Below are 13966 nucleotides of genomic sequence, written 5' to 3' on the forward strand. Positions count from 1 at the left end.
ATTTAGTAACTAGATATGAAGAAACTTTTTTAAATATATTGATGTTGTTTTAAATTTAGTGTAACAAAAATTGTTATAAACGTGGAAGTGGTCGTAAATAACTAAAATTTTTGATATTTTTTTATAAACTGTTTTAAATTCTATAAGTAACAGTTTGGAATAGAGTGTCCAAAAAATCGTCAAATTTTAAAAACCGGTTTCTTTCTTTCTATAAAAATTGTGTTTTTGAAAAAACCGGTTTTGTTTAGTGTCTTTTAAAAAAACCGGTTAACCGGTTTATATTAAATTTTTATTTAATATGAAAAAGGCCTCCTTAAATTAATTCTTAATTGTGGAAGTTAATAGGAAATGCGTTAAGAATTGTGTACTAAATCTTCGGAAATTGACCATTTTTGAATTCATAAGGCTTTATCTCTATGCAATTATTTCTTAATTTTTTTTTTAATGAGCTTTAGAAAATATATTTCATTAAAACCGGTTAACCGTCTTACAAAAACCGGTTTGTCAAAAAATCGAAAAGTTAATAAAACCAAAACCAGTGGAGTTTACAAAGATGAAAAAACCGGTTGACCCGTTTTCGGTTTTGGATAATCTAGTGTGCAACTAGGGATGCCAAACGGGACTGGGTTTTACAAATCTCGGGATTCGGGATTTTAGAAATGTAAATCCCGGGATTTTTCGGGATTTCGGGATTTTAGTTAAATGTCAAAAATATCAAATTCAACAATAAAAACTATTAATTTCATTAATATATTTAAGTAAAAATATAAAAAATCAAAAATTAATGCATTAAATTAAAATAAAATAGTCCATGATTTCCCCTAGCTCCATACAATCGTCCCCCGGAGTACTGTTTGAGTAGTCATAAATATATTGATTATGCGGCAATCCTTATAAAATTTTGCACAAAATAAGTTGTAAGTACTCTGAAATTATACTGTAGAGTACTGCGGAAATCGGGCTACGAAAAATCCCGGGATTTTCGGGATTGGCATCCCTCTGTGCAACAAATGAAAGCTTTTGGAAAAACACACGGTCATGATAGTAAAGGTTGGACTCTACTACCAAAGGGTAGTAAAACTCTATACTCAGTTTGGCGATTCTGGTGACCAATTTTTTTTATTGGTCTCAAAAGATTCGGAAAAATGGTGTCTTTGTTTAACTAAACATCGCAATAATACAGCTGAAAGTCCACTCTTTTAGAATAACTTACAGATAACTTCTAATTTTTTGCTAAACAATATTTAGCAAAGTTGCCCATTATTTGCTATTGCAGCACAACATTGAAATGTGAACTTGATGATACTATTTTCACAAACAATTTTTATTTTAGCTTCAAAAAATAGTGAAAAACTAAAAATTTTAAGGTACAAAGTAATATTTATAAACTAATTAGAGTAGTTAGGTACATTCAGATTGCATTGATACATATGTTTACAAAAAAGTGAAAAAAATGTTTCTTCCTTTATTTTTTTAAAAAAAAATACAAATTTTTGGCAAAAAATTTAAATAAAATCTGTGGTGGACTCTTAGCTCTATTATTGCCATATATAGTTAAGCGTTATCACCAAGTCATAATTAGCTGTTGGCCAAAAACTGATGATACTTTTTTTGAGGGCCATAATTTTTAAAATTTTTGGAGGCACATAAAAACAATTGGTCACCAAAATTGCCAATCTGAGTTTAGGGTTTTACTACCCTATACTCTCATGACCGTATGTTTTTTTGCATCGTGTAATTTGTATTTTGCTGTTCTATCGACACTACAATTATGTGTGTTCTGATGCATTATTAATTTTTGAGATCGATTGGACCATAAATCGCACACAATAAAGATAAAATGTGCCCTTCAGTCGAACTATCCATCCAGATCTAACAGCCCGTAAAAGTTAGGCCTTTGAGTATGATCAACAAGGTGATTGTACAAATAATGAATAAAATACTTTCAACTTCTCTTCTTCCTGATCTTAGAAAGGAACAAGCCGGTTTTCGTGCTCACAAATCCTGGGGCGATCATATTAACAGCCTAAGAGTGATCATACAGCAGTCTGTAGAATGGAGGTCACCTATTAAGCTAATGCTTATAGACCTTGTGAAAGGTTTTGACATTCTAAATCACGGAACGACTTAGAATGTAAAAGTATACCTGCCAAGCTAACAAGTCTCATCAAAGGACTATATGAAAACTCAAAATGTCGTACTCTTCACGAAAAAAAATTAAACTTTCAAATCACTTGGGATCTCCAAGACAGATTGGAGTACCTTGACTATGCTGATTATAATTTTCACACTTACTTATAACTTTTCAGACATGCAGTGTCTGCAACACACGTTGGCTTGAAAATTAACTTAAATAATGAGCAAACATTAACCGTTCCGAAGCATATTGGATAAAAGTGGAGTTTTCAAAGCTCATATCTCCAGCCGAATGAACACAGCATTCATATCATTGTGGAACTCATATATATATATATCAAGAAAGTCGAAGCTAAACATAATGCGTAAAATCGGACCTACTAAAATACGAGTAGACCTAGAAAAACCAAATTTGTCATAAATAGCTATTGCCAACTTATGTATCCAAAGGCAGGTTGAATCGGTATCCCACAGAGAGTGTTTTGCATTGATTGAAATAAATAGTTGTCGGACGGGGCACTGTCCGGGTGAGGCAAAACTTTTCAATCACTGCATTCTAAATAAATTATAACAGGTATTCCAACATGTGGCCAAGCGTTGTCATGATGAAATATTATGGTTTTATGTCTGCCACATATTCTTGGTGTTCTTCGGACAATGCTCCCTTCCAACGAATCAGTTGCATTCTATACTGGTTGGTATGGTGAGATTTCAGTAGCTCATAATAGTGAAGACCCTTTTGCTCCCACCAAATACAGAAAATTACTTTAGCGCCATGGATATTTGGCTTTGATGTCGATTTGGCTGGTTGGTTGACTGGTTTTGATTCAGTTTTGGCTCCATGTTTCATCGCAAGTGCAAAACTAATTTTCTATTATAGCGTTCAAGCAGCACTTCAGACATACAAAATAATCGTTCAAGGTCTCTCAGGTTCAATTCGTATTGTATCCAATTTTCCAACTTTAAATCACCATAACTTTTGCACGCACTGAAAAAAATATTAACTCCTATACATATCATGCTTTAGGGCGGGTCGATTTCTTTTCACGAAAAATCGTATAGCAGAAACGCATTCTACGGAATATTCTAAGAAATTTTCCCCAAAAAACCATAGGTCTAAAATCAAATCCTATCTTGCGCAATTCGTCTTTTATCCAATGATATTTCAATACATATTTTTTTCTAATAATTTTTTTTTTCATTGGATAAAAGACGAAATGCGCAAGATAGGATTTGATTTTCAGAATCTTAAATTGTCATTTCGGTTTTTCAAATATACGAGATATTTACATATGAATTTTCAGATATAAAAACAAGTTATATTTATGTATATAAGAAAATACCGATTCCTCTAACCAATAACCAAATAAAAGTATTATGAAAAATATATACTGCCCTTGCTTGCATTTAACAAACATACCAACATACATCTTTATTCATAGAGCAACTCATATATTAAATTATATACTAACTAGTTAGTACAATATATAAATTGTTCTTTCGGTACGAATTATATTATATATATTAAAACTGTATGTATAGTAATAAAAACCTGTTCATTACATGCACATTTAGTATGTAGCAGAGTATAACAAAAAACGGATGCACGTTTGTATACAATGGATATAAAATACAGAGATACACACGCGTACATATATTCTCAAACAGGCGAACAAACATCTACGGAAGTGAACTGTTGCGGCATGTAACGTATTTAATTTATATTCGTAAATGTGTGACAATAATGTTGAATTATACTGGTGTGTGTGTGTGTGTGTTTTTTTATTTCTGTTAATGTATGCATGCGAGTTTTGTTGTATTAATACAACAAAAACACACGGACTTACTCAATAGCAAATTTAACTCTTTTAAATTTGTATACCCAACCCAGCAGTTCCTGTCATCATTTAGGGTGACAGCTAAGTAGTTAACTGGCTACGTGACTAGTTAATTTAACTTGTCCATATCATACTTGACCATGTTGAATTACAATGACCCTGTTTGATAGCTGGTCCAAAGTAGTCAAGGCATTGAATTCACAGACCAATTACCTAGAGTCAGATAACTTACTAGTCACCTAACTGGTTACTTGACCAGCTACAGAACTAACTAGTTATTTTAACTATATAGTCAATTAAAAAGATATACCATAGACAGTCCAATAACCGATTACTTTTAAACAAACCTTCCTCCGACAACTCTCCAATATAATACTTCTGGTGGGTAAAATAACTACTTTTGTGCAGTACAAAAATAAATATATAAAATGGTTACACTCTAGGTTACTTAGAGAAAGTAAAGAAAAAATTGACTTCACACTAGGTTGGGGTGTCAGTATACTTAAGCCAAAAGAAAATTAACTGTATGAGAATTATATCAACACAATTTGTATAAAACCAGTTTGTACGAATTACACATACAAAATGTAGTACAGAATTAATGTTTAATGTAACTACACTCTAGTTTACCTAGAGACACATAAGTGACAATTGTCTTCACGCTAGATTACACTGGATGTATAAAGTAACCAATTGGCTTCTCTCTGCACTAAAAAGATCACATATTTACGTGTCAAATTATCCAAAATATATTAATTGTCAGCAAAGTGATCAGATATGAGTAACATTTACTGTCTATAAGGGATACATTGTCTATTTGCGTAACTGCTGGGAAATGAATCAGTATTTATGTATGTATATTTGTAAATGTATACACGAATAAATTTACATGTAAGGTATATGTGCTAAAACACTTCCTTTTTTAAATCTATATTTTCACAATTTTACAAATAATGACTCAATGACTCTACCATCAATAAAATTGCAAAATTTCAGAATCTTGACGTATACCTGAGAATGACCATTCCGATGGAACTCATCTCTAAATCCCAACTTGCCTACAACAACGGCAGATCTGTGGAAACAGCTCTACATTCGTCAGTTGGCTACATTGAAGAGTCGCTATCATATAAGGAATATTCATTTATTGCCTTCCTCAATATTGACGGAGCTTTTATCAATGTTAAGCTCGATGCCATCCTATCTGGGATGGACATACTTGAGAAGTGTACTATTACCACTTCTGTGGAATATGACCATCCTGTAAAAGGGTAAGTGGTACTAATTTGGTATTATGACAGAGAGTATCAATTGAATCTTCAAAGCAGTTGTTAAACCCATTTTTTTTATGGAGAACTGGTGTGGTGGCACGCCTTGGATAATGCTGCGGAAGGCAGTTGAATGAGTCTTAAGGGCTATAGCGATTGATTAACCTATTCCCAGCCATTGTACCTGCTTGAGAACAAAAAAAGGCAATATTCAAATATGCATAAATAAGATAAATTTGACAACGTTTATTTTGATTTTGCATTTAACACACTGTGTTCTTAAACAATACACATACAAATTTAAAAAAAATAATACCGTTAAGGTATATTTTGTCCTGTGTTTATAATGCTTTATCATATTTTTGAATATTAGCAAGGTTAGTAACAATTGAGCTGCGTTGAGCAAACCCAGTTTTATGAAAGCCAGAGTTTTTCTTATAATTTTGCGAAGTAGAGTGATTGTGTGTACATTTTATAAAAATGTATAAGAAAAATATTTTTTTTGGACAAAGTTATGTGTGTAGGAAAATCGGTGTATGGGTACAATGGCTTGATATGTATTATTTTTTTAAAGATTTTTCTTATGCTAAAATATAATTTCAGACCATCAAAACTTGAAGTTTTTAATGCAAATGTTTTAAAAACTTGATTTTTTGGAAAAATATGAGCACCACAATTTTGATAGCTATTATTTTATCAGATCCGGATTGTAATATGGATGAAGATAAAGGTGTTGCTGAGGATATTGTTAGAGATCGCATGTACCAGGTGAAATAGAAGTATCTTGTGACAGTTATAGCGACGATGATGTTCCACTTGAGCTGTTCTGACAGAAAATAATGCCCTTAAGATCATAAAAAAAATTATATTTGTACAATAAGACCATGCGATGTACAAATGTCTCAAAATGTTTGTTTTGGACAATGAGCTCAATATTATTTCAGACTTGAATGGGAATTTGTTGTTAGTTTAACCATTTAGCAGACTTGCATTTATTCATCGCAAGCTAATAAGCACAATTTATCCTTCAACGCAGAAGATTTTAAAATATTCTTGAGTATTTTGCTTTACAGTGGATATTGCTCTATGCCAAGAGAGGATATGTATTGGCAGATCTGAGAGGATACTCATACTCCAATTGTTTCCGAAATTATGTCACGGAACAGATTAAAAGAAATAAAACGTTTTATTAATTTGGCTAATAATACTAATTTAGATGCTATTGACAAAATGGCAAAACTACACTGGCTTCTGGAATAATATGATTGTCTGAATAATGCGATATTGCGTTAAGCGTTGAAAAACTAAAAATTTAAAAATTTTCACACACTATCAAAATAGCTTACACTTTACGCCATTGTACCCATTCGGGTACAGCACCAAAAACACTTTCCCTAAATTTTTTTTTTAATTTTTTAAGTTTTTTATGATCCTTGATCGTATTTTAGTTTAAATAAATCAATGAATTTAAAAATTTTTCATTTTAAATGGTCTTGGTTTTTAATGGGTTAATGCGCTGTAAGGTCTACCTCCTCTAATTACTATTTTAAACTTGTTACTAGTTGATATTATGATGGTGATAAAAATGGCTTTGAGACTGAATGCTGGCAAAAACTTTTTTCGATATTATAATCCCGAAGAGGTATTTATGGCAGCGCGGACACTTCCCCATGACAAAGCTGCTCTACAGAGTGCTGTTCAATTATATTGAAGCTATTTTTAGATATTAAACAATATAATATTTATATTGTTAGCTATAAAATAATCTATTAATTTAAAGTTTATCTGTGACATATGACATCGATTGTTGCATGAAAATTCATGCTGTATTTTTTGATTGTGTAGTTTTATGGCTTTCCATAAAATACACAGTTTAATACTACAACGTTTTCTGATTAGACTTTCCAAATGCATTGTTTTTAATGTTTGCATTTTTATGTTCGTTTCTAAGAAGAAATAGTATTATATATGTAAGTAAATAATTTTGTAAATAAAATTTTGTTCCTATTTAGACCTATTCCTATTTAGACAAAATATCAGGTCGTGTTTTTTTCTTTCTGTCTGTTTTTTTTGTTCTGTCTTCCTATTTGCCGTGTCCGCTAACAGGTGCAATAATGTCGGAGGAGGTTTATGTATTGATAACTTTGAGATAAAATCTGTATTGCTCTCCAGGCGGAAATTACTGGTATTAAACATGCATCTAATTGACTGAGATATTATCTTATATCTGGTGATATATGTATACTAACTGCAAGCAAAGCTTCCGTTAACGGACTAGCGGGTGTCTTCACGACATCTAGGTTAACTACTTATGGAATTTCGTCGTGAGCAAATAAGCTTATTGTCTCTTTTATTGCAGGACACTGTATATTTGGGACACATGCTAGAAGACTGGGTCTACGGTACAACGACTACTGTAGAATGTGTCATAACAAAGAAGAGTAGGAGACTGTGTCTCACCTTTTCTGTCATTTCCCGGCTCTGACATACCTGAGGGAAAGTATGCTTTGAATTCCTTTCCCAGCATACTTGGATGAGCTATTAAAGATGAATGTTAGAGGAATCTACTCGTTCATCAGGAGATCTGGTTGGCTTAAATCGGATACAACGTACGCATTACAAATTCCCTGCTGTTTACCCCTGTGGTATCACAATGGGATCAGTTTTGAATGGACCCAAGTGAGCTGATTGACGAGTGGCTGCCTACGGAACCTAACCGAACATTACCAGTATTGTTGTATGCGCTATTACTCAATCATCGTCCGGTAGAATGTTATAGGATGCATAATATTGAAGCCAACATTTATTGTGTTTTCTTTTCTGACATAAACGATGCATTTATTCTGCCTTTTACCTTTTTTTGTGTTCTTTTCTGAAAAAAATGTAGTTTGGTCGTGTTCTTTTCTAATAATTTTACCCTAAAACCCTGAATATATGCTACCCTCGATAAAATTGAGGGTGAAACATGTAGCAAAAAGTATAGTTTTGTAATATTTAAAAGCCACATAAAAGAAAATTGCATAAATGGTAATGATTTTTGTTCTATTGTGATCGTTGAAAATGCAACACATTATTTAATAAATGGTACAAAATATATAGGCAACATTTTGTGTCAGAAAGGAAATCAATGTTTTTAGTTTTTTTTACCAACTGATATAATTATACTTCGTTTAGGACATATGCAAGGCACATCCACTGCCCTAAATATAAAAGATAGATTTATTGTGTGAATTCAGTTTTTTGTCTATAAAATATTATAGATGGAGGAACCCATGAAAGTATGGAGTGCAAGAATTTTCACAACCACTTGAAAAATTCACAAAATCCAAACTGAAATTTCAACAAAATTGTGTTTTTGCACATATGTGTCTATATGTAAGTGTGGTTGAGAGTTTATGTATATTTCATTCAGTTGTATATAAATATTAACAATATCATAGTTTATTGCTGTTTTATTAATTAAAATTTATATTATCAATTTAAATGTAAAATTTTTTAATGCCAGTATTCATAAAAGCATACATACACATACCTTTGTCCTTTTTATAACCAGACACCTACATTTGCATACAATCATTGTGTCTGCTGCCTGTGTTTGCGTTTCAATTTTATTTGTAAATGTGTTTTTCCAACAATATTTTTAAAGTTGTCGGTATTATTTTTGTTCTTAATTCAACTTAATTGCATTTTATGCAGTATAATCATCATTAGTTATGTTGTTTTTTGTTGGCAATGTTGTTTGATGTTATGACAGTTTTGTTTGATTTTCTAAATATACATATCTATGTATGTATTTGTTTGTGTTATTTAATTACAAATTATGGCATTAAGAAATTAGCAAATTTTTGAATTTGTGTTTCGACTTTTGATGTTTTCTTAATTTTTATAGAAAACAGTTATATAAATTTCTTTTTGATTAACTTCTATCTAGAAACTCATCTCCAAGCTAATATTTTTTTATTTTGTATGAAAGTTATAAATTCCATCATCTATCTAGCTTTGCTAATGACATCCAATTAAAAATACCAGTTGCCATACTTCATTTATTCTGATAACCTTAGACATTTCTAATCCGCACGACTTTGTAAATCCTGTGGTTCACAGAAGAATCAACCGATACTTCTCACATATTTGATTAGATTAAATTTTTTTTGCCAGAGAGGGCCGAAGCATATTCTTCAAGTGATAGTAGTAGACCATCTGAGATCCATCTCTTCCAACATCCATTCGTCCATAAAATTCGATACCACTTCCAAATTGCTCTTTGTGCAACAATTACTTCCAAGGACAACCTGTTTGTATCTTACTCACTCGAAGAGCTGTTGTGTAAGTTGGGTCAGTGTATCAAAGCAATCGAAAAAAATATTTCGAACTTATAGTTGATAGAATTAACTAATGTAATTCTACCCACGTACTTAGATGATTAATATATGTAACTATATAGTCAGTTCATTGCCCCAAGACTGACCTGCTTATCTTTTTAACGATGGTACTGTGACTAATACGGAAGACTTAGCAGAAATTCATTTTATGTTGTCGTCTTGAAACTGGTCTGAGGTTTGGAAATCATGGCGATAGAAACTCGTCTGTTCATTGCCCGAGGTTTTATGTAGTGCTCAATGACAAGATTCTATGAGGTCCAGATTCAAAACTTAAACTCGACAATACTTCCCCTTTGCGCATGTGCAATTTCATTCAAATCGGACTAAGGGTTTAGAAGTTACAGATTTATTTCCCTCTTTTTTTTACTCATACCACTGTGCAATGTCCTCAGACTACTGAATTTTCAGGCTCAGTGTGCCTCTTGTTACAACTTTCAAGATAAGGATAAGGATGTATTCCTTACCTAAGAAAGACCTCATAATATACTATATTTATGTCAAGAGTAATTACCGGTAACACCATGAAATGCCATCAGAAGTTATCAGGGGAGAGGGTATCCCTGATAGTATCATCAACCAGTATTTCCAGTTATCCTTTGCTGTAGTGTGGTTTATATTTCAAGTTTTAAGAATATTTACCTCCCTCTATTTTTCGAAATCTGCCCTGATTCCAAGCAACACCAATAAAATACTAAAAAGGCATGGACATGCAATTTTCTCCTCACTAAAAATTAAATTTATTAATCTACATATTTGGATTTGAGAACCCCCATTTTAATAGATCCTGCAACTTGGAAAGCGTATTTTCATATTAATTTAACAGAAAATCTGCCATGATTTCCCTTACCCCAAATGTTTGACCAATCGTATGTGCCAATTGCCTCATTATGACGCCTTATAAACATTAGTGTTGCTTCATTATCCAGGGTGTGAAGAGGCTCTCACCGTCGTACGAAAAACGATTTATTTTCTCGCATTGGGTCAGAATTCGCCATCTCCTCGGATGCAGTTTTAAGTAATACTAGGGCTTTCTTGTTACCACATTCGATGATTTTGAAACGCTTTAAGCATTTGGATATTTTAATTTGCTATCATTTGTGCAGTCCAAAAATGCCTTTACAGCTGACAGTTTAGGTTTGGTAAAATCAATTATTGCATGAAAAATCAACCAGGTTTCATTGTTTGAAAATATTTATGGCCTCATTTTACAAAACGCAACGCAAACGTTAAACAAATTTTGTATGGAAAATATTCAAGTTTCAAACATTTTTATTAGTATTCTTCATACAAATTGCTTACGTTTCTGAACGCTTCGTTTTATAGAATGAGGCCCTTAAAAATATTGTTTAGAGTTTCATCCTATACAACATTTTAGTATGATTTGGTTTTTGAGAAACAAAATTGACCCTGGTTGTTACGAGTTTGGGCTGTAGTCCTCATTGGAGCATATTTCTTCTTAATACTTGTATGGCATTGATGTGGACCATATGCAGGTCCACATCAATGCCATACAATTTTGGCAGAAAGAACTCTCTTACCATGTCTCGATATCGAGCGTAAGTATTAAGAAGAAATATGCTCCAACTAAACTTTTTGTCATGTCACACACTCAGTGAAACAAATCAAGTACTGGAGATATTTTCTGGTCGTTTTGGGACATTAGATTGTGTTAAATCATTGTATTTCTTTTTATCGGTCTATGTGGACCCAAAGATCTATACAAACAAGCCCACAAACAGCCAAGCATTTAAAGATATAGTTCAAAGCTGGATCAAAAATATTAGGCTACATTTATGCAAAATGTTCATGGAAAAATTGGTCAGCAAATCCGTAAAGGCGATTTGACCGATCTGCTGGTCCATAAAAAACCTATGTTTTCTATTTAATTCAAATCGTTTACTTGAATATCCTTTGTATTTTTCACTAGCTGTTTGATTTGCAGTTTAAATATATTTTTGTATCTGTATTTATTTATCTAGATCTCAATTCCTTTCTAAATATTTCCCATCAATTTTAACAAGAGACCCTCGTTTGAATGAAATTTCAATTCCAGACATTTGTAATAGTTGTAAATAGTGGCTCTTAATAACAATTAATGAATAATGAATACAAAATGGTATTTTTTTTGTTTAAATTCAACTTCCGTTTGGTATGTTTTTTTTTTTGTTTCTTTATTAAAGATCTCATTTCATTGTTGTGGGTTATTGTGCTGTGTGGCATGTATTCCATTTCATCTTACTCCATTTTTTTCTCTTTTTTTGTTTGTTTTATTATTTTCTACTTGACTCTTCAACATTATAATTATAATTACAACCTTTGTTGTATATATTTTTCCTTGTATTTATTTAAGGGTTTTTGTGTTGGCTTTTGTATTTCAATAATTTTTTTTGTTCCTTTCTTCGAAATGAGTAGTCGTCATTAAACTTTTTCATTTAACTTTTGTTGTTTTATTGTGCTGCTGCCTTTTTTTGGCTGCCTTGTTTCTCAAAATTATTGAGTTTAAGTGTTGGTTTTTTTTTTTTGGATGTGTGAGTGGAAGTTCTCAGTGTTGGTGTGTTGGTTGGTATATTTTGCCATATTTCCTGTTTGGCGTTTACGATTTCCATCTCATTTGTGCATTATGGGAATATTTGTGAAAAGTATGCCAAAGCACAGTGGCTCATTAAACAACACTATGTTCCGAATTAATAATTTTGTTTAAATTTTTTCTTGGCACTAATTTACTAAGCTTGAGACTTCATTATTCCTAAATATTTTTAAAAACGTTCAAATTTTGATCACTTTTTGACCACTGTGTTTTATTTATTTTATACAGAAATATAATAATATATTTATGTTCATTTAAATAAAACCCAAATAACAAACTCCGTATAAATTTATATTTTTTTTATCCATTTATTTTCAAGTGGTTGTATGCTAACAATCAATGCTATTAATTGATTTCATTTTGCTCAATAAATTGCAAACAATACACTTAATTTTAGCTACAAATTTTCATATTCAAATTACATGAATAACCTCATTTACACTCATAGGCAATATATAAATTTGTTCTCATTGTATACTTTTTGTAAATAATTTCGATAATTAAAGCCGTTGCACTGATTAGTATGGCAAGCAATAGAAATACCAAAGCTGGTGCAAAATGTTCTAAATCAACTTCAACCTCATCACTTTTTATGGTTGAACAATCGATTTTATTCACTTCCCATTTTTTGTCATTGTAGGGCAGTAAGGCAGCCTCTTGAAACATTGCTAGGGACAGTGTTATAAACTCATAATAGGGCGATGATTTTCGTATGCCCACACCGGAGGCAAATGTAAAGGATTGATGGAAATTTACTTCTTGCAGATCACAAAATTCGGATTCGGTTAAAAAGGCTGGAAAGAAAGAAAAAATAAAAAAAAAAATAATGAAAGCAAGTAAGCAAGTATAGTTGTTCAAGTCCGATCCAATAATACCCTACACTGAGTATGAACAAATCAATATTCTAAGTAAATTTCAATAATTTTTTTCGAGACTGATTTTTGGATGTGGGCTTTAACCAATTATGGACCGCTCACCATGAAATGTGGTCACGTGATTTATTTCTATATTAGACTTATTGTGTTCAAGTTTTTCTGGATACCAAAATTAAGAGTTCTTTTCGTTAAAGTAATTTTCGGAAGTAGGCCATACATGGGGACTACACTGAGGGAAAAACGACGTTGCAAAATCGACAACGGTTGGTGTCATTTTGACACCATACGGTGTCACTTTTTTTCAACACCGTACGTTTAAAATTTGTAAACAAACGGGTACGAATCGACAACGCAATGTTGTTAAAATATTCACGACGCATTTTAACGTGAGTTGCTTTTTATAAGTGCGTTTTAATTATACCCATTAAAACGCACTTATAAAAATCGGTCCATTATTTCACCTAGCCCCCATACAAATGTCCCCTCGAAATTGGACTTTATCGGTAATAAATGTTTAATTTATCTATGTTTCTACACAAATTTCGCTCCAAATAAGTTTTATATATACAAAATTCATGTCACCAAATTTTGATACGATCGGTCCATAATTAGTCATAGATCCCATATAGACCCGCTTCCGAAAATCACTTTAACGTGCATAAATCACTTAAAAATGTTGGTATACACACAAAATTCAATATAAATAACTTTCATATAACATAAATCACACGACCTAATAAGGCCCCTTCGAAAAATCACTCAAAAATATAAATTATTGATATTTTAAAAGACAAATATTTTTACTCATTTACTTGGTGTAGGGTATTATATGGTCGGGCTTGACCGACCATACTTTCTTACTTGTTTTATTTACATTCAA

At 31.9% G+C, this 13966-nt stretch overlaps 1 protein-coding gene across 1 annotated transcript in view; it reads right to left on the minus strand.

The window, feature by feature from the left end:
* Ir84a (Ionotropic receptor 84a) overlaps positions 1–13966 on the minus strand; it is an 81558-nt gene that overhangs the window by 42793 nt on the left and 24799 nt on the right. Inside the window, exon 7 of the mRNA XM_065509826.1 lies at positions 12652–13005. Coding sequence (XP_065365898.1) covers positions 12652–13005 — 354 coding nt within the window. The remainder of the gene's footprint in view (positions 1–12651; positions 13006–13966) is intronic.

This window comes from Calliphora vicina, chromosome 1 (assembly GCF_958450345.1).
Source record: "Calliphora vicina chromosome 1, idCalVici1.1, whole genome shotgun sequence".
Taxonomy (NCBI): Eukaryota; Metazoa; Arthropoda; class Insecta; order Diptera; family Calliphoridae; genus Calliphora; species Calliphora vicina.